General features: G+C 35.5%; 2 protein-coding genes across 2 annotated transcripts; one reads left to right on the top strand and one right to left on the bottom strand.

Moving 5' to 3' along the window:
• The first annotated feature begins 4687 nt into the window (after positions 1 to 4687).
• On the top strand, positions 4688 to 5188 carry LOC133290416 (uncharacterized). The gene has a single exon (XM_061488497.1). It carries the CDS (start codon positions 4688 to 4690, stop codon positions 5186 to 5188), a length of 501 nt encoding a protein of 166 aa, XP_061344481.1.
• Positions 5189 to 15614: 10426 nt separating this feature from the next.
• On the bottom strand, positions 15615 to 17695 carry LOC133290415 (pentatricopeptide repeat-containing protein DOT4, chloroplastic-like). Its single transcript, XM_061488496.1, has one exon. It carries the CDS (start codon positions 17685 to 17687, stop codon positions 15708 to 15710), a length of 1980 nt encoding a protein of 659 aa, XP_061344480.1. The 5' UTR covers positions 17688 to 17695; the 3' UTR covers positions 15615 to 15707.
• Between the last annotated feature and the right edge of the window lie 2573 nt (positions 17696 to 20268).

Below are 20268 nucleotides of genomic sequence, written 5' to 3' on the forward strand. Positions count from 1 at the left end.
TTTTTTTTTTATCTTATAAAATTATGACGTCATCAATTCAAGTCATAATAAATTTAAGTATTAAAGATTAAATTACAAATTATTTAAATTTATTTATTTTGATGATTTTACTTTAAAATTTAATATAAAATTTTTATTTATTTAAAAAATAGCTTAAAAGATAAAATATTATTTAAACAAATAATATGTATTATCTTATGTATAAAAAAACAAATGTATTATCTTTAAAAAAAATTATATTAAATTTATTTTAATTGATAATGATGTAATGAATAAAAAATATAAATAAAATAATATATGACTTAAACTTTTTTTATGATGAAAAAAAAAATAGATCTTTCAAATTTTTTTTATGATACTCAATAAATTTTAAGAAAATCTTTAAATAAATTATTAACTTTATAAAATTTTTTGATATGATTTTAAATGCTTAATTTGTAACATACTTTTAATTCATATTATTACACTAATACAGAATAAGATTTTAAGTGATATCATTAATAAATTGTAAAATAAATATTAAATTTAAATTTAAAGGACTTATTCATATAAATGAATATACTTTTGTGGAAAAAAATTCTAATTGACTTAAAAATATTTTGAAGTTAATATGCTTTTGATTTGTCATAAATAATATTTTTTAATTTTCAATATAATATATATAAATAATTTATTTATTAATTTAGCCTTTAAAATAATTTTTTAATAATTTTTAATTTAATTTTTAATATTTAATTGTGTCATAATTTGAATTTAAAATATCATAATAATATAAGATAAAAAATAAGAAATATATATATATATATATATATATATATATATATATATATATATATGACCATAAGGAGTCCAAATAATACATTTTTGTAATGATGAAATATTTTGAAATCACATGGGATTAGGAGATATACTTTTGTAACCACAATATAAAAATGTTTATGAAATATGAATTTTAAAAAATATATTAGTTGTTAATTAGTATAATTGAATGACTTAGCTGGTTTAACTAGGTTTTAGTTGGTTTAAAGCGGTAAAAAAAAAAAAAAAAGAAATAACACAATTCAAAATAAGAAATAGCAAAACGGGAATACTATTCAAAATATGGGATTTATTATTAATAAAGCGAATGTACATGTACTTCACTTTGATTTTTCTTATTGTTATCGACCTGACATAAAGACTTACATTCTAGAAGACTTAAGAAGGGCAAACAGTTAAGAGGAAAATAATGGATCAAGCATTGGACCTCCAAAAATCCATCAAAGGTCCAAAATTTCACTATTCACAGGTAAACTATATAAATAAGAGATAAAAATCTACATGTACGCACACTGAACTCTATACTCTCTTAGTTGTCACTGTGCACACATCTCACCCCTTGAGCTTTGCACAATTATTATTGTCCATAGTGATTTGCTACCTTTTGTGGACGTCTCTTCCATAGATCCTCGCGAAAGCACAACTCCAAAATATAATTACTAACCACCGGTTGGATATCCCGATCCTCTGGAATCGAACTTTGGCACTGTCTATGGGGAAACAACTTTTGCTTCATCCTTTCCACTAACCCATCCATAGAGAGTAACGTCCACTCACTTGTTTTCAACATAGAAGCTTTATTGAGAGAAAAACCTATCTTTCCTTGTGTTGGGAACCACTTTGAGGAAGGAGAAAAAGGAGGTTTTTGCTCCATTAAGACGTGGAACTTCACCTTCTTTCAACTCTTAGAGTAATAGAGGTAAGAACCCATAACTTCTGTGTTTTCATAAAGATTTTATGACCTAGGGTTTCAATAATTGGGGTTTTTGATTTATTGGTTGAAAGTTAAAATTGATAGTTATTTTATATGTTTTTGATGTTGTGGTATTGAAACTAGTGGATGTTGGGTGGAGGACCAACCATTGGGACCCTAATTGCACACATCTCACCCCATTTGGGGAATATGTTTTAGGTTCCAAGGAGGAAGGACTAGCTCAACAAGAGAAAAAAGGAGCATATTTAGCTTCTTCGAGTATTTAGAGGCATATGATGTGTTTTACGATATAGCACTTGTGTAACCATCGTGATAGAACTTGTATTTGGAGTTAAAAGCTTATAAATGTAGCATGTATAATTAGATTCAAGTTCAAATATTATGGTTTGTAACACAAGACAAGGCCAAAACATGTGCCGGGCGTGCGACCCATCAACCTACTAGCAATAAGGGAGAAAACACAGCATGTCGCAACAAAAGCTTGATTCAAGTCGTCTTTAGATAAAAAAATTAATATATATATATATATATATATATATATATATATATAAATATAAAATGCACTTATCCATGTCACTCATAAGCATTGGGCTACTCCTCCTTGTTCTTGCACAAGAGTTGTCGATGGCTCAACTTGTAATATCTCGTATGCACCCGGTGTATTGAATATATAATGGTAATAAGCGCAACTTATTTAAATGCAGAAACTAATTATTTATATTACCAACAATCATAATTCTATTATGTGACTTAACTTTTTCCTTATTAAACCTGATGTATTGCAATAATAACATCACAACGGAGGAAATGGTCATTTCGTTTGAGGAAAAAATAGCTCGGTACTGACTCAGATATGGCCGAAGAATTAGATAGATGGATCTCCCCAACCACTTAGGCTATCTGGATCCTCACAAAAAGCATCCAAACATAACAGCAGACCACTAGCAAAACTGCAGGAAACTCGACATAGAAAATTCAAAAGCCGAGTCAGAACATGAATCATGCGATACAAAAGAGAAGCCACTCAACATGAACCAAGATATGGCAGGGTCCTAGCAGCGGGTATCGGCAAATCTAACCTCGAACGTGTGGAACCAATGCACTCTATGAAAAGAATATAAAGGTTCAACGATTTCGATGATAACAAACAAGCATGGAAAGAAAGCTTCAAGGTGCAACCATAAAAAAGAGAAGTCTCTAAGTCCAAACTCAGAGTAATATACTGTAGGACTTAGGAGTATTTGTAAATTGATTCTTTACAAGAACGAAGCTCAAAGTATTTTTTGAAAAATACATGCATTAAATCATCGTTTGACATTCAAATAAATTCTTAACATGAAAACATACTTTTCAATGTTCATAAAATGTTTAAACAATATTTGAAAATGATGTGAATCAAGAGAAAACCATTTTAGGGTGAAACCAACCTTTCAACAGGTTGGTAATCGATTACCAAACAATGGTAATCGATTACCCTTCATGGTAATCGATTGCCCACTCAATGGTAATCGATTACCTACTGTACAGAGACAAAAATAATGGCTATAAAACGGCTAGTTTGCGAAAATGAGTAGGAAAAAGGCCATGGGGGCCCTCTATAAATAGAGATTATTGTTCTCATTGATGGGACACACTTTTTGATCATTATTACTCATTAATTCTCATTCTATTTGCATTATTCTTGTCTTCTTGATCATAAATTCCTTTTGAGCTTTATTCTTGTAAAAGTGTCATATACCCTTGTTCTTCAACTTGTGTTATTTGTACTTTGAGAGTACTTAGCCATTATTAAACACCTTCCTTGATTACTTGAGTAGCTAGGGGAGTGAACCCTACACACTTGAAAGGTCACCAAATTCCTAAGAAAATTTGGAGTGAAAAAGTGTAAGGCATCAAGAGCCCGAAGTCTTGAAAAGTTGTAGTGGTTTGTCAAGCACCCTCAAGCTTGATAGTTAGTGAAAAGAATTGATCGAGCGGCTTCAGTCTGGACGTAGGTCACGGTGGTGGTGACCGAACCAGGATACATCTAGTTTGCAATTTCTCTAACCTTAATCTTTTTTTTTAAGTATTAAAATTGCATCTTAGATTGTCTTTATATATTCACTTGCTTACTTTGTTGATCACTACACTTGCTTTTACTATTAGACATTTCTTTATTAAATCACTTTATTGAAGAAATAGTCTTTAAAACATCAAAGGAGGTACTTTGCGAAAAGATTTTGTAAAACTCAATTCACCCCCCCTCTTGAGTATTGAAGCTACCTGTCCAACAATTGGTATCAGAGCTTGAACTCTTGTGTAAAGAGCTTAACCGCTTCAAGAGAAAGGATGGCTTCTTTGAACCATGATATGCCCCTTGAGGGATCATCTAGTACTAGACCTCCATTTTTCAATGGCGTCGATTATTCCTATTGGAAGAGTCGGATGAAAACATTTCTTCAATCTAATGATTTAAGAGTATGGAGTGTAGTTGAAAAATGATACACACCACCTACTATAAAAAATGAGAAGGATGAAGATATTCCTAAAGATATAGATAATTACACTGAAGATGAAATTAGGAAAGGAAATTGGAATGCTAGAGCTCAAAACTTGATCACAAATGCCTTAGGTCGTGATGAATACTTTCGTGTTTCAAATTGTAAGAATGCTAAGGAAATGTGGGATATTCTTCAAATAACCCATGAAGGAACGAGTGATGTTAAATTTACAAAATTAAATGCACTCACTAGAGAATTTGAAATGTTTGAAATTCATGAGAATGAAAGTATTCAAAGTATGCAAAAGAGATTCACACACCTTGTCACTCATCTAAATGCTTTAGATAAATCTTTTACTAACCTTGAGTTAATTGCTAAGGTAATGAGAAGTGTGCACAATAGGGAATGGCAACCCAAGTTGACGGCTATTACGGAATCAAAAGATTTGAAAACCATGGACCTTGCAAACTTGTTCGGCAAGCTCCAAGAGTATGAAATGGAGCTAACTAGAATAACCTTGAAGGAACAAGCCATCAAGAAAAGCAAGGGAATTGCCTTGAAAGCCTCAACACCAAGCAAAGAGAAGGATGAGGAAAAAGAAGATGGAGATTCCGAAAATGGTCTTGACGAAGATGAGATGAGTCTTTTCGTAAAGAAGTATGGAAAATTCTTTAAGAAGAATTTTTCAAAGAAATCCGCATTTCCTCCTAGAAGAAGATCTAAAGATGAAGGATCCTCACAACTTACCATCACTTGCTTTGAATGTGGAAAAACCGGTCACTACAAATCGGATTGTCCAAATATTCAAAAGAAAGACAAATATGAAAAGAAGCAAGGCAAGGATAGAAGGAACTTCAAGAAGGCTTATCTTGCTTGGGATGATGAATCTAGTTCTTCCGATGATGACTCCAAGGAAGAAGCATTGGACCCTCGAAAATTCGCCAAAGGTCCATAATTTTAATATCCATATGTAAACTCTCTATAAATAGGAAATAAAACCTACAGGTACGCACAATGAACTCTATATTCTCTTGGTTATCACTGTGCACACACTCCACGCCCTGTGCTATATGCCATTATTATTAAGCACATTGATCTGCTACCCCTTGCGGGTTAGTCTTGCATATACTCCCGCGAGAGTACAAATCCAAAATATCAACCATCGGTTGCACATTCTGATCCTCTCGGATCGAACATTTATAAAAAAAGTGAATATATTATTTAAATAAGTGATTATTGTTTGTCCTTTTTTTATACATTGAAGTAAAGACAAAAAGCAAAGAAAAAGAAAACATAAAAAAAATTAAACAAGGAAGCTCCTAGCGAGTCTGCTCATGTCTAGCAAAAATCACACCTCTAATGTCAGCCTGAAGATGACACCATAGTCCTATAGGGGGTTCACATAAGTGAGCCTCATCAGGTGCACCAGCAGATAGTTTGCCAACCAATCTGTGAACTAGTTTCCCTCCTGAAGAACATGCATAAACTGAACATTCCATTGACGACTAACAAATTCTCATATTCAAGTCACTAAGTATGGTTCACGAGCTTCATTGACTTCCTTAGAAAATAATGCAATGACTATCTTCCTTAGAAATGTGCTTGGCGTTTTCAAAATGAAGTTAATTCTTTTTGGTCCCGTATGCTACGTGGAAAATCCAAGGTGCTGGTTGATCAAGTGCTAATCCCTAAGGCTGGATGCTCTCCTTTCTGGAAAGCAATCTGCAATATCATGCTCAATATGCAAGATAAAATAGTTTGGAAAATCGGAGACGGGGAGACAATATCCTTTTGGAAGGATAAGTGGGTTGACTCTTCTATCTGCCTCTTGGATCATGTTCAAAGCAGTATACCCAAAAATTTGAGGGACTGTCGCCTCAATCAAGTGGTTGGCCATGATGGTAAGTGCAACTACAATATGCTGCTACAACATTTCGATTCAGAGGTGGTTGAAAAGATTAAAAGTATACCCTCCAGATATGCATGATGGTCTGGATAGAAGCTTCTGGTTATTGGGTGGTTCAACAGTAGTACAGGTCAGTAATGTAAGATGCCTTTGTAGGCCATGAACATAAAAGAGGAAAAGATTAAATTTTTTATGCGGAAGAAGCAACCTTTGCCCACCCGCAATCATGTTTAACCCATGAATCATGCAATAGACATGTTAGGGTTTAAAGTAGATACTTTTATTCGGATTATTATTCCTGATCAAATGTGTTCTTGATCAATTCTTCAAACTTGAAGAACACAAGTCCTCCGATTGAAATCCACACCACCTTGTTGTCTTGTAAGAGAAGAACACTTCTTCGAATGCCCAATCTCCTTCAATGGAGGTTGCTAGACTCAAGAGAAGAATAGAGATTGGGTAGTGCCTTTGGTTATTCCAAGAGAGAGATAGCTGCCACACAGATGTGTGTGTTGGCTAAGTATTCAGTGGAGAAAATTAGAGAAGAAGAAGAGATACAAAACTAAGAAAGAAGAGGGGCTATATATAGATGTGGCGACTCATTAACCTAAGACTAGGTCAAATCAGCACCCTCATCAAATCCCAATCTTATTAGGTAATTTCCTTAATTTTATCCAATCAATCCAATTGATTGGTTTCCCCAATTTCAGCCAATTAATTTAATTAATTGATTTCCTTAATTTTATCCAATCAATCCAATTGATTGGTTTCCCAAATTTCAGTCAATTAATCTAATTAATTGATTTCCTTAATTTTGGTCAATCAATCCAATTGATTTGTTTTCCTAATTTCAGCCTTAAATTTGGTCAATCAATCCAATTGATTTGTTTCCAATCAATCCAATTGATTTGTTTCCTTTATTTTCTCCATCTTCAATAAATCTAATTTAATGACTATATTTAAATTTCAATTTCAGATTCGAAATTCAAAATTAGAATTTAAATTAATTTTATTTAAATTCAAATTTCAAATTCAAAATTCAAAATTAGAATTCAAATTAATTTTATTAATTTAATATTTAAATTAATTAGGTTACATCATGGATCAAGTCCAACTTGACTCCTGATGCCACCTACTCTCTCTTGGCCCAATATGTGGGCTTTTCCAACTTAGGCCCATTATGCCTTATTGGGCCCAAAACACATATGCTAGAATTCAAGACAACTTAAGGTGTTTGTGTGCGACCCATCAGGCCCAACATAGCCACTGACATAAATGGGCTTGGGCCCATTAGGCCCAATCTATCTAATGACAACACAGAGCATTAACAATGCTTTATTGTCCCAGAGCTAGTTGAGTTCATCGAATGATCAACCTGTTATACCTATTTGGTTACCGTGTGAATTGTCCTTTCGTCTCGGTTATCCATCCCATTGACCTAGGTCAAGGAAAATGTATCAACCCCTATGGTCTAGGGTTAGCTTTTGCCGAAACAGGGAATCTTCATTTACGGACTCTAAAGAGCGGGCCATCTCATGACTCCTTTACTATGCATAGATTCCCGAGTCTCATAAATGTCATCCCAGTTTCACTGGTTTACGGATAACCTAATCTCTTACAGAGATTGACGAATTCCTTTAGCTTGTCACACTAGTCCTGAGGACATGCCCAAGAGTATACCTATGAGTCTCCATTTTTCAGGCAGACAAGATATACAATCAAAGCAAGCCTTCCAGAGCACAGGTCTATATGACAACGTCAGGTCTAAGGAAAGACACACCCAAATAATAAGAGACATTACCTATTGATACTATCTGTGAGATTTCCTTGTAGTGTCTCTTTGTGGGTCAGTTTAGTGCGAGCTATTCACCCACGAGTCAGCTAAGACATCTCTATGTCTGCAGCTCACGAGGACTCTACCTTGCATCTCCATGCAAGTAGCTGAGTCGTGCTAGTCTTACCCGAGATAACCATTGCCCATTATCGGTATCTCTAGTCTTACCCGAGAAATTCCAGAAGAAGTCTGGACAGGTCGGAAAGCGGCCTACAATCAACTGAAAATGTTTGGATGCCGAGCTTTCGTGCATGGTGAGAGGTTGATTAAATCAACAGCTGTTTTGACGGCTTCTCCCCAGAATGATTTCGGCAATCCGGCATTGGATAACATGCTTCGGACCTTCTCTTCAATAGTTCTGTTCATCCTCTCAGCAAGTCCATTCAACTGTGGAGTCTTGGGAGGCGTCTTCTTCTCAAGTCGAATCTCGGCCGCTCTGCAGTATGCATCAAATGGGCCGCAATACTCACCACCATTATCAGATCAGACCACCTTCAATTTCTTGCCAGTCTCCCTTTCAACCATAGCATGGAATTCTTTAAAGGATTGGAGTACCTGGTCTTTAGTCTTCAACAAATATACCCACACTTTGCGGGAATGGTCATCAATAAATGAAACAAAATATTGAGCTCCTCCAAGAGATTTCTCCGACATGGAGCAAACATCAGTATGGACGAGGTCAAGAATATTCCTTCGTCTTCTTGGTTGATCCGGTCTCGCAAAGGAAACCCGGTGCTGTTTTCCAGCTAGGCAGTGCGTGCAACTCTCCAACGCTTGGCCTTTCAACCCGGTCAATAATCCTTTCTTGTTCAGGATCTGTAGCCCTTTCTCGCTCATGTGGCCGAGGCGCTTGTGCCATAGCTCCAAGCTAGGTTCATCTCGAACAAAATTGGCTTTTCCGCCATTGATTTTTCCTTGCATCACGTACAAGGAGCCTTCCTTCTTACCTCGGGCCACGACCAAGTTTCCCTTGGCCAACTTCCATCTAACACTACCAAAGTAGTTCTCTAACTCGGCATCGTCAAGTTTGCCTACCGAGATTAGGTTCAAACACATATCAGGTACATGCCTCACATCCTTCAACACAAGTCGGCATCCGACATCTGTGGTCAGAGTTACATCGCCGACACCAACAATCTTGTTGGTCACCTGATTTCCCATCTTCACGACTCCAAAATCACCACCTCGGTAAGAGGAGAAAAAACCTTTGTGTGGAGTAACGTGGAAGGAGGCACCGGAGTCAACAATCCAGGTGCAGTCATCATAAGCAACATTCAAATAATTATCCTCACCAAGGAGGAATATCTCAGCATCAGGGTTTGCAGCCACCGCAGTGGTGCTCTTGTCTTCCCTCTTCTTGGGAATAATCTGATCCGGCTTCACAGAGCCGTTCTTCTCATCATTCTGTAGGGTCCAGCAGTCTGGCTTCTTATGACCTGTCTTTTCACAGTAAAAGCACTTCAACTCATATTTCGGCTTTGACCGACCTCTGGACTTGTCTCGTCTGTCACGACCTCTACCTCGGCTTTTGCTTCTACCGCGGGAGTCGGATTTCCCTTTGTTCTCAGCAACGTTGGCCTCAGACGTACTCGAAGTACCTCGTTCTCTTCTCATGGATTTTTCGCCCAGGAGGCTGTCTGTCACGACATCCATCTTCAATTTTCCATCTGGAGTCGAGTTATTCAGGGTCACCACCAGAGTATCCCAACTTTCTGGCAGCGAGCTCAACAGCAGCAATGCCTGCAATTCTTCATCAATTTTCATATCAGCCTTTGACAGCTGATTCACAATACCTTTGTAGGTGTTCAGGTGTTCAATCATGCTCATGCCGTCCTTGTATTCAAGCTTAACAAGTCGGCGAACCAGGTGTGCTTTGTTCCTGGGAGTCTTCTTCTGAATCATGGACTCCAGCTTCGTCCACAACTCATACGCGTTCGTGAATTCGGACACGTGCTCAAAGAGGCTTTTATCAATATATTTCCTGATCGTGTCTACCGCCTTCCGACTCAGGATCTCCCACTCCTGATCAGTTTTGCCTTCCGGTCTCTCATCAAGGATAATGGGCTCATGCAGATCTTTGCAGTAGAGATGATCTTCCATCATCGGTCTCCAATAAGTGAAGTTGTCTGCGGTCAACTTGAACATATCTCCATCATGAGTTATGCCACTGGTCTCCATCTCGTCTCTCTCAGAACCCGTCGAACTCGGGCTCTGATACCACTGTTGGGAAAACTCGATTCCCTCAAGCTCGGCTCAGGGGCCTTTGTGCGGAAGTCAATCAACAAGATCCTGATCTCGGATCTCGGCAATACCTCAGCCTGAACTTCACCAGGTCAGGCAGTGCAGCGGAAAAATCAAAACGTAAACACAGGAGAGAGAGAGAACACAACCAGATTTAACGTGGAAAAACCTTCTCCAATGAAGAAGTAAAAACCCACGGGACCTAGTCCAGATCAAAAATCCACTATGAAAATAATGGTTACAAATAATCAAATACACCAATGTGGTGGTTAACTCAACCTCTCCAACAATGGTGATAATCAAACTACCCTAGAGATGTTTCACTCAAACTCTCTCTAGAGATCTCTCAAATGCAAAGCATAAAGCTTTACTCAAATAATCAAACAATTTTTCTCTCAAATTTGTTCTCTCAAATCTGACCTTGCCTCCACCCACAACTAATGAGTATATATAGAGGAGGTGGAAATTAGGGTTAGGGTTTTTAGGAAATCCCTCAAATGGGCTTGAGCTTAGTATTGAAGGAGGAAGCCCAACAAAAAGTTTGCCAACAAAAGATTGGATCAACTCATGCTCCATGGAGGACCCTATTTGCCCGACCTGTCAGCAGGAGAAGGAATGTTTGCTGAATATTTTTCAAGATTGTCTGGTGATCCGTGAAATTTGATATGATCTCTTGCCATATGATAGGGTAGCTTAGTTTTTTATGCCATTGGGATGATTGGGTGATTGATAATTAGAGTTGCGATATCATGAGTGTGGTTTGTTGTTGGTATATTTGGTGTCGAAGTGTTTGTCTTTTTGAAGGACATAGAATTGTGCCATTTTAGTCAAAATTAAAGTGTTTTATGGTGAAAGAAAGAATTACATTGGGTGCAGCTCAGTTGGTAACTTGGCGCTGAGTTAGTGGGGTTGGATATGTGTTCGATTCCCGCTGAATGCATTCTTGGGGAGGGGGCTGAACCTTTAGCCATCACTGTTCCCCCGCACTCCGGATTAGTACCGTAGCCGGCTCAAAGAGTCGAAGCTCGTGGGGATACCAGAGGGAGCCAACTCGTCTCAAAGAGATAATTAGGGTTGAGTAACTCCAAAAAAAAAAAAGAATTACACAATAGAAATTATGGTGGGAGAATATAAATTTTTTTAATTTAAATATTAAATAAAAAAGTCATTTTAATTAAAATGGTTGTCCTTTAAATGGACTAATATTTTTCCCTCCACATAATGGGTTTTTCGTGTCAGAACTAAGTCAAATATGCACAAAAGAAAAAGAAATAATGTATAAGTGTGAAAATGACAATTTATTTTAAAAACCAAGGAATTGTTCTAGTGGTGGTCAATGCCGATATAAGGAAGGTACTCTTTAATTTTTTTTTTTTTTTAAGGAAATTAGTTCTCGTAGAGAATTACTGACGACAGACTTAATTTCTTTAGTAAGTTGCAAGAGTATCAAATGATCAATTTTTTTTTTTTTTTTGTAACACAAATGATCAAATTTTAGTGTTAAAAAAAAAGGGACCAATGCATCAAATCAAAGTTGACTTATATATATACACCAGTGAAAAATGATTTTGGCCCTATGTATGGCAGGATATTCTTACATCGATGTAAGAATAATAAATCTTACATTCAATTTTAACCATTAATTTTTATAAATATGAAGGTTACAATTTATTAAGAATTGATATTTAATTAATAAAAATAACTCAATCAATCACAGTCATATGATGAACGGACATCAATGACTAAGATTGAGTGTAATATTTGTTATTCTTACACTGGTGTAAAATGATACTGACCTTATATAGGGCAGGATCTTCTTACATCGGTATAAGAATAATAAATCTTACGCCCAATTTTAACTATTAATTTTCGTAAATATGACGATTATAATTTATTGGAAATTAATATTTAATTAATAAAAATAACTCAATCAATAACAATCATTTGATGAATGAAAATCAACAATTGAGTGTAAGATTTGTTATTCTTACATTATTGTAAAATGATCCTGACCCTATATATATTGAGAAAATATATTAAAATAGGTAGTTACAAAATCATAACCGTTGATTTACCTTTGTATGGTTGTGATCTTCTCACATGACCATGTCATGTTTTTTCTCACATTAGAGGATCCATTTCCAAGTTACATTCTCAATCTTGATAATTGATCTTATTTACATATAACAGTTCTGATTTATTAGATATTTGAGTCATTAGATGCAAACAAATCAACGATCGAGCTTTGATATAAGACTTTTTATTCTTATACTGGTGTAAGAGTATCCTGCTCCCCGTACATATATATACGAGTATGAAAAAACTAAAGAAAAAAAAAAGATTTTTCCTTGCGTTTGACCTTCGAAAAGAACATTTACGAAAAGTGATTGAAATAAGTTTTGGAGCGTGTTGGACATATCTTTTTTTAATTTAAAGTTATTTTAAGTTAAAGTTAAAAACAAAGAGCTTAAAAAATAAAGGTAAAACTTGTTTGGTGATTATGTAAATGTGTTTTGAGGGTTTTAAATGAGAGGAGATGAAATAATTTCTTATTAGGATGAATTATTAAGATAAAGAGTAAAATTGGTAAAACAAATTTAAAATACATGTGAAATTGGAATAAAAATATAAAAAATTCTAAAAAACTAGTATATATCTTAAAAAAAACTCATTTGTGAGCTTTTAGCTTTTACTTTTTTTATTCATTATAACAAAAAGCTCTTTTTATAATAAGATATTTTGTAAATACATATTTGATTAAACTTCTACTTATAAGGATAAAAGTTCAAAATAATATTTTCAAAACAGGCACTTGATTATTACTCTTAATCCTATATTTATTTGATTTAAACTATGGGTTTTATTAGTGTTATGTAACATAATGTAAGTGTTATTTCCAACTCTCACATCAAAAGAGAGAGAAAGTGGAATGATGAAAGAGAAAGAAAAACATGTGGACCCCACCTCTTTAATGTGTGTGTAGGAAAGTAAAGTTATATTATGTTAAATGATAAACATAAAACCCTTAAACTATATTGCATCTTTTTCTTGCGTTCAAAACATCCATTCGTGGAGAGAGAGATCTTTCAAAGAACAAAACTTTATTCACGCTTTTTCTTTTCAAAGATCGGTATTTTGTATGTTTGTTTTATTCTTATTTTCAATATTAAAGAATAAATTTATTTATTAATTGAGAACAGCTTAAACTAATCTAATGGCTATACAAATAGGCTTTAATGTTTCTAAAGTGAATGTAGATAAGTTATCTACATTCGCTCCCAAAACGACGTCGTTTTGGGTTAAAAAATTAAAAAATTATAATGAAAAAGACTATTATAACTCTGAAATAAATTATAATTACAAAAATACCTTGATTTTCGCCTCAAAACGACGTCATTTTGGGCTCACTGTAGATAAATTATCTACATTGACTGTAGAAAAAGCAAACCCATACACATAATGTACCTAAAACATACATCTATTCTTTACTCAGCCAAAAAGAATATATCTAGATACATCAAGATGTATAAATATTGGGATAAGATAGTGTGACAACCAAGTAGAGTTACGACCAAAGTTACTACCAATCAATCTCGCCGTTAGATTGGTAGTAGCGATCCGACGGTCCGCATTGAATTCTTAAAAGCTCCTTCATCTTCGCTTCTTTCTCTCCACCTTCTCTCTCTTCCCTTCTCTCTCTCTCTCTCTCTCTCTCTTACACTCTGCCGCCGCTGATCTTTCCCATAGCCTCCGTCGTGACGGCGCCGCTGCCCATAACCTCCGTCCCGCCGCCGCCGCTGCATCCCGCGGAGAGCTTCGCCGAATACACGAGATAAGGTTCGATTTTTACCAGATTCGATTTTTTGAGCAGATCAATTATCGCGGTTCTAGTTCGATTAATATTTGAATACAGATGGTGAACCTTTATCGCAAAACATCTCTTTTGTGGTCTTATCAGCGAAGAACAGTTTGGTTTCTCCAATTCTGTTAAAAGGAGTTTTGTAATTGAACCCGAAAAACTTAATTGTGATAACTAATTAACTTAAATTCTGTTTGCCAACTTTTAAATCTTTAGTTTCATTCTCAAAAATGCTTGGATCATAATAGACTTACAACTTTTGCTTAGATATTTGATAAGAGTGTCAGAAAAACACAAAGGTATTTTAAAATTTCTATAACATCTCCAGACTTACATTTGGCAATTAAAATGTAATGCATCCAAACATAAGAGGGGTGTTGGGGTTATGAGAGTTGTGAGACAGCATCTGTTCTCGAATTCTGTAAGTCTATTATGTTGCGACAGAGGCTTTGGGCAAGATCGGTGGCGACAGAGTGTATGAGTGAGAGAGAGAGAGAGAGAGAGAGAGAAGGGAAGAGAGAAGGGGGAGAGAAAGAAGCGAAGACTGAGGGGCTTTTAAGAATTCAATGAGGACCGTCGGATTGCTACTACCAATCTAATGATTAGATTGATTGGTAGTAAAATTGGTTGTAACTTTACTTGGTTGTCACAATATCCTATCCCATAAATATTTAGATGATTTAAACCGCTACTAAAGAAATATGTATGTATTCTACAAAATTCATGATGCGGATAAAATATATTTATGTATGTATATTTTAATCTTATATATATATTATATAACTATATAATTGAGTAGAGGTGTGAATAAATCAGACAACATGACATAAGCTGAGTCTAGCTTAGTATTTGTTGTAAAATAAAATTGGATCAGTTTCTAAACAATATTCGTTTAGAAAATAGGTAGGTCATAGGCCTACATTTATAAGGCCTAGGCTTCAAGCCTATAACTGCTTATATCATATTATTTTTTCTAATTATTAAAGGTCTAATAGATTTAAATAGACTAATAAACCTAAGTTACACCTCTTGATTTTTAAATATAAGTAATGTCAGATTAACTTACACCAAACTAATAAGCTTAATTACGTCTCAAAATATTTTACACAACCTATTTAGACTAAAGTTCAACTTGACCAAACCCATTTCCACCTCTAAAGTTAAGGATATGCAGCAACAAACATACAAATCAAATAAATTTATATCAGAGCAAAAAAATCTTATCAATTTTAATATGAAATCATAAAAAATTATGGCTAAATCTTTATCAAAAATTTGTTCGCCAAAAAATGAACGGTGAAAATGGCCGTATTGATTTGCGTAAGCACTCGTAAATTTCTGTTTGTGTGTTGCTTGCTAAGGCGTGCATTTTAGCTAAATTTAATAACATTATTTTTCTGAAAACTGTTTGAAGTTTATCTTATGCTAAAAATGTGTAAGCTTACGAGAATTGTTGATTTAATTTAAAAAATTCAATGCTTTAACAAAGTTTAAAAGGTTAAACAGTAACTTTAATGCTCCGCATCAACTCTCGACAATTCAATTTTTGCACACAAGTGCGACCCCTACAGATAACTAGCACTATAATATCAAGATGATCAACTAAAGAAACCGAGCCAATGGTCAAAAGATAATCAACAAAAGTCCTCACATGTACAATGCCCGTCTTTAAAATGGTGAAAGAAATTTGGGTCCTTGAGGATGATTTCCCTCTTCATCATCTTGGATACAAACTTCGCAAAATCGTGGCAGCCATGACACACCCGAGAATTTTTGACAAGACGGATAGGTCCAGCCTGTGAACTGATGAGCCCAAAAGCAAGTGCCAGGAGTTCACTATGCCCAATCTGAATGCACTCCCTCTCTTCATCTACATCATGGAGACTGAAATCCCACTTTAGTTCAAGTCCTTTGGTTCTCATTTCCTCCATGAAACCCTGTAATGCAGAATATATTATCCCTGATCTTGGATGAGATACATCCCCAGTTCCAAATACATGAACTTTATTCCTGAACAATGTCCAAGTATAAGCCTTTTTCGGTTTCAAACCCATATCTCTAATTGTTTCTTTTAACTTGTCCACCACGTGCCATTTTGCACTGGCCGCATACCAATTCAGAAGTAGCACGTAGTTCTCAGCATTTAGAGGTTCCAACTCACAAAGCTGTTCAATGAGTTGCTTGCCTAGAGTATATTGACCATGAATCCTACAACCTTCTAGCAGTTTTCTCAATACCTCAGGATGCTTTCCTATCTTCTGTTCCTCGATAAAGATCCTTGCCTCATTGAAGAGTCCACAACGTGCTAGCAGAGACACCTTTAGAGCACAGTGTGCAATTGTGGGCGCCCTAATACGGTTAAAGTAAATCTTTCCTTCCTCAGCCATGCGTGCGGTGCTGCAAGCATGAAGGGCAGCAGCATAGGCGTGGTCATCTAGCTGTACCTTTGAGTTGTTCTCAATCTGTCTAAACAAATCAACTCCAAGCTTTCCTTGTCCATGTAAACTATATCCCAATATCATCATGGTCCATGAAATAGTATCTTTTTCATTCATTTCAGAAAAAATATTTGAGGCACAAGTGATAGCTCCTGATTTGACATACATGTCCATAACTGCATTCTTGACCTTGAGGTTAGAGTTAATCCCATTTCTAAGCAAGTAGGCATGAATTTCTCTACCGTGTTTAAGTGAAGCAATTCTTCCACATGCAGGAAGAATGCTAGAGATTGACAGCGAATCCGGTTTCAATCCATCCAAGTTCATCTTCCGGAACAATTTAAAAGCCTCATTGAATCCTCCTTTCTTCACATAAGCACGGATCATCATTGTCCACGAAATAACATCCTTAGAAGGCATCTGCTCAAACACCAATCGAGCTTCCCTTATACTACCACAATCAATATACACCTTCAACAGCGAGTTACTCACTAAAACATCAAACTCCAACCCACAATTCCTAGCAATCTCATGCACATTCCTACCATGCTGCAGAGATTTCATCATCCCACAAGCACTGCACGCCATTGATAACGCCACAGGATCAACAACCATACCTTGATCCACCATCTGATGAAACAAATCAAGGGCCAAACTAGGCTTCCCTTCATCAATATACAACCTAGCAAGCAGTGTCCAACAAACCAAATTCTTACTAGTGGACTTGTCAAATATTGTTTGAGCCAAATCAACACTACCGAGATGGCCATACATCTCAATCAATGCAGTTACAGCATATTGATCAGAGGAGAACCCGAGTTTCAGAGCATGGCCATGAAGTTGTTTGCCAATGGACAAATCACCCATGAGGCGAGAAGCATCAACAACCCGAGGAAGAGTGTGCCTATCAAGGCGAACACCACGTTGAAGCATTTGGGTGTAGGTAGAAAGAACAAGGTTGCAATCATTGTTTGCGAGATGGGTCTGAATGAGGGTGTTCCAAGCAAAGGTGTCCCATAGGGGAATTTCGTCGAACAGGTGGGGGCTGAGTGAGGTGGGTGCTAATGAAATTGCACGTCGGAGATAACGAGGGTTATTACTGATTTGGACGAAGGTGGGTGTGAATTTTTCTGATGGGAAGAATCGAAGAATCGTTGCGGATTGGAGAATGTCCATGTTGATGCGTTTGGGATCAGCTCAAGCCAACACACACTTGTTTTGGTATCATCACCGCCCAAAACGATCACGTTCAATGTTGTTTCGTTAGCTCAAATCTAAGAAACCGCGGGTTACATATCCTACTCATGCGACCTGTCGTTTGGGTCGGTGAATGATGCCATCTATTTTCTTGCATTTTTTTGACATAAAAGTTAAAAGTTAAATAATTTTCTGTATTTATTTAATGAATTAAAAAATAATTAAAATAATATGCAACAATCAAGTTTAAAAATTACAACACATTTTTCTTTTTATTTTTTTAATAATTTATTTCTAATTTACACATATATATATTTAGAATGACTCAATATTCTTTGTAATGCCCCATCTGCACCTGGTTAATTAACATTCACACGATAGTAAGCGCAACATGCTCAAGTTAATTAATGTGGAAGCTAACTAAATAAATTTTCTATTTTTTCTTATGTATTACAAATTTTTTCACTTCCATGGCCAAAATAAAACGAACACCATTTCGTCTGTATTTTGGATCACTTGAGATAATTTTCACCATGATAATTTTAACCTGATTGACAGTTTAATATAATTGAGGCATACCACAACATAGACAAATCATATTGCCCAGCCATCCATGGCCTAGGCTATCTCATAATCATACGGTCTCAAAATAATGTCCATCATGTTACTTATATAATTACATCGAATAAACAAATAAGATGCAATTAAATAAGTAACATAGACCAGAGCATGCATCACAAACAACATATACAGACTATTGGCATGACATAAACACTCTCTATGCTCTCCAAAAGAATAACATGGTATATATACATATCCAAAATAAAACCATGCCAAATAGCATAACAAACTAATCCAACTATCAAGTCAGGTAATATCTCTCGTTTGGCTTCTTGCCACGCGATGCCTCAGCATCATCAGCTCCTGTACCTGAAATGGTAATCCCCATAACGCGGGATGAGATAATATAATTACCTCAGTAAGCTAGGGACCCTTGGAGGGCTCCTCCATCCCTAAGCTTACTTCTGGTATAATAACAGTACATAAAATATCCATGCATACATTAGAATATGTATGACAATGCAGTGTACAAATAATAAATCCTACTGGCCAGAGAATATAACAAGTATGCATTACGCAAGGAAACACCGTCTTGCAACATACCATATAAGGAAACACTGTCTCATATTATGAATAAGCAAACACTGTCTTATGCCTCATACAAGGAAACACCATCTTGTTGAATCACAGGTCAAGAAGACTATGTTTATGAAGTTTTGAAGATAACAAAGCAACAAGTACCAACATAGCTCAACATGAAAGCTCTCCAAGAAAGGCAAGACAACAAGTTCTAAATGATACAAGAAGTCTATAACAAAGTGCAAACATGAAGAGAAGACTCAAATATGCAAAGTCAAAGCTCAAGTCAAAGATTTCAAGCTAAAAGGAGTACTAGAAGACTCAAACTATGAAAATCAATGGAGACTCAAGCACTTACTGGTTATATAGTACATTAAGAGTTTTATAACTTATTATGATTGAGTTTATTGAGTTTCTAACTTGCAAGTGCAAAAATAAACCAAAACCTCATATAGGTGACACATATTCACTTTGATCATGCATACAATGTTCACACACATCAAGACTTGTTATGCTAGTGCGAAACATGATCATACATATATTAGAAATCACTTAGAATCATTTGGAAGTTACTGGAAATCATAAAGTTGCATTAAATTTTGAAAAGTAATCGAATACTTGATGAACAGTATCCGAATACTTTCTGGGTTTGAAGAAGTATTTGAATACTCCCCGAAAAATAATCTAATACTTTCTGTTATTAGTGACTTAAACTCGAAGAAATTCAAATTTTTTGATGCCCAACGGCTATAAACGACTAATAACTCATTGAGCATCTATAAATACACATCTTTAGGGTTCTAACATTGAAACACTCAAAATCAAGAAATCTCAGAATTGAACCCATATTGGTTTGCTTTTGCACATCCTTGAGAAAAATCTCAACTACTTTCTTATCTCTAAATCTTTTTCAGTTCTTTCTTTTTTGTTTGAACGTAGAGAGGTGACTCTACATCTGTTTGGCAAAAGTGAATTGCTGTAATTGTTGGAAAGAAAATTGGAGTGACCCTAAAGGCTTAGGTTAAGTGTGATCCAGGTGTGATCATAGACTTGTAAAATTATAGTTGTAAAAAGGTTTCTTCAAGCACCTGTTGGAAGCTTGATGATAGTGAAAACGATCAACCTCAGTCTGGACGTAGCTCTCAAATGGTTTAGAGAGAGTGAACCAGGATAAACGCCAGTGTGATTCTTCTTTACCCTATCTCTTTTGATTTCTATCAATTAAATTTCATTTTGATTCTTGATATATGTCATATTGAATCTGTATAAAGGATTATGATCTTTACTTTTATGTTTTAATTCGTTCTTGCATGAATTCTTGAAAATGGTGAGCTTAAACATTGAAATTCTCTTATTTTCTCTTCAAATATGATCCGCTGCATATTCTCTCTGAATTGATGTTATAAGAATTGTTTTAATT

The sequence above is a fragment of the Gastrolobium bilobum genome, unplaced genomic scaffold (assembly GCF_033153095.1).
Source record: "Gastrolobium bilobum isolate Gb01-03AN ecotype WA unplaced genomic scaffold, APGP_CSIRO_Gbil_v1 utg21083, whole genome shotgun sequence".
NCBI lineage: Eukaryota > Viridiplantae > Streptophyta > Magnoliopsida > Fabales > Fabaceae > Gastrolobium > Gastrolobium bilobum.

Coding starts and splice junctions, on each gene's coding strand:
- LOC133290416 (XM_061488497.1), top strand. CDS start 4,688: ATGGACCTTGCAAACTTGTTCGGCAAGCTCCAAGAGTATGAAATGGAG.
- LOC133290415 (XM_061488496.1), bottom strand. CDS start 17,687: ATGGACATTCTCCAATCCGCAACGATTCTTCGATTCTTCCCATCAGAA.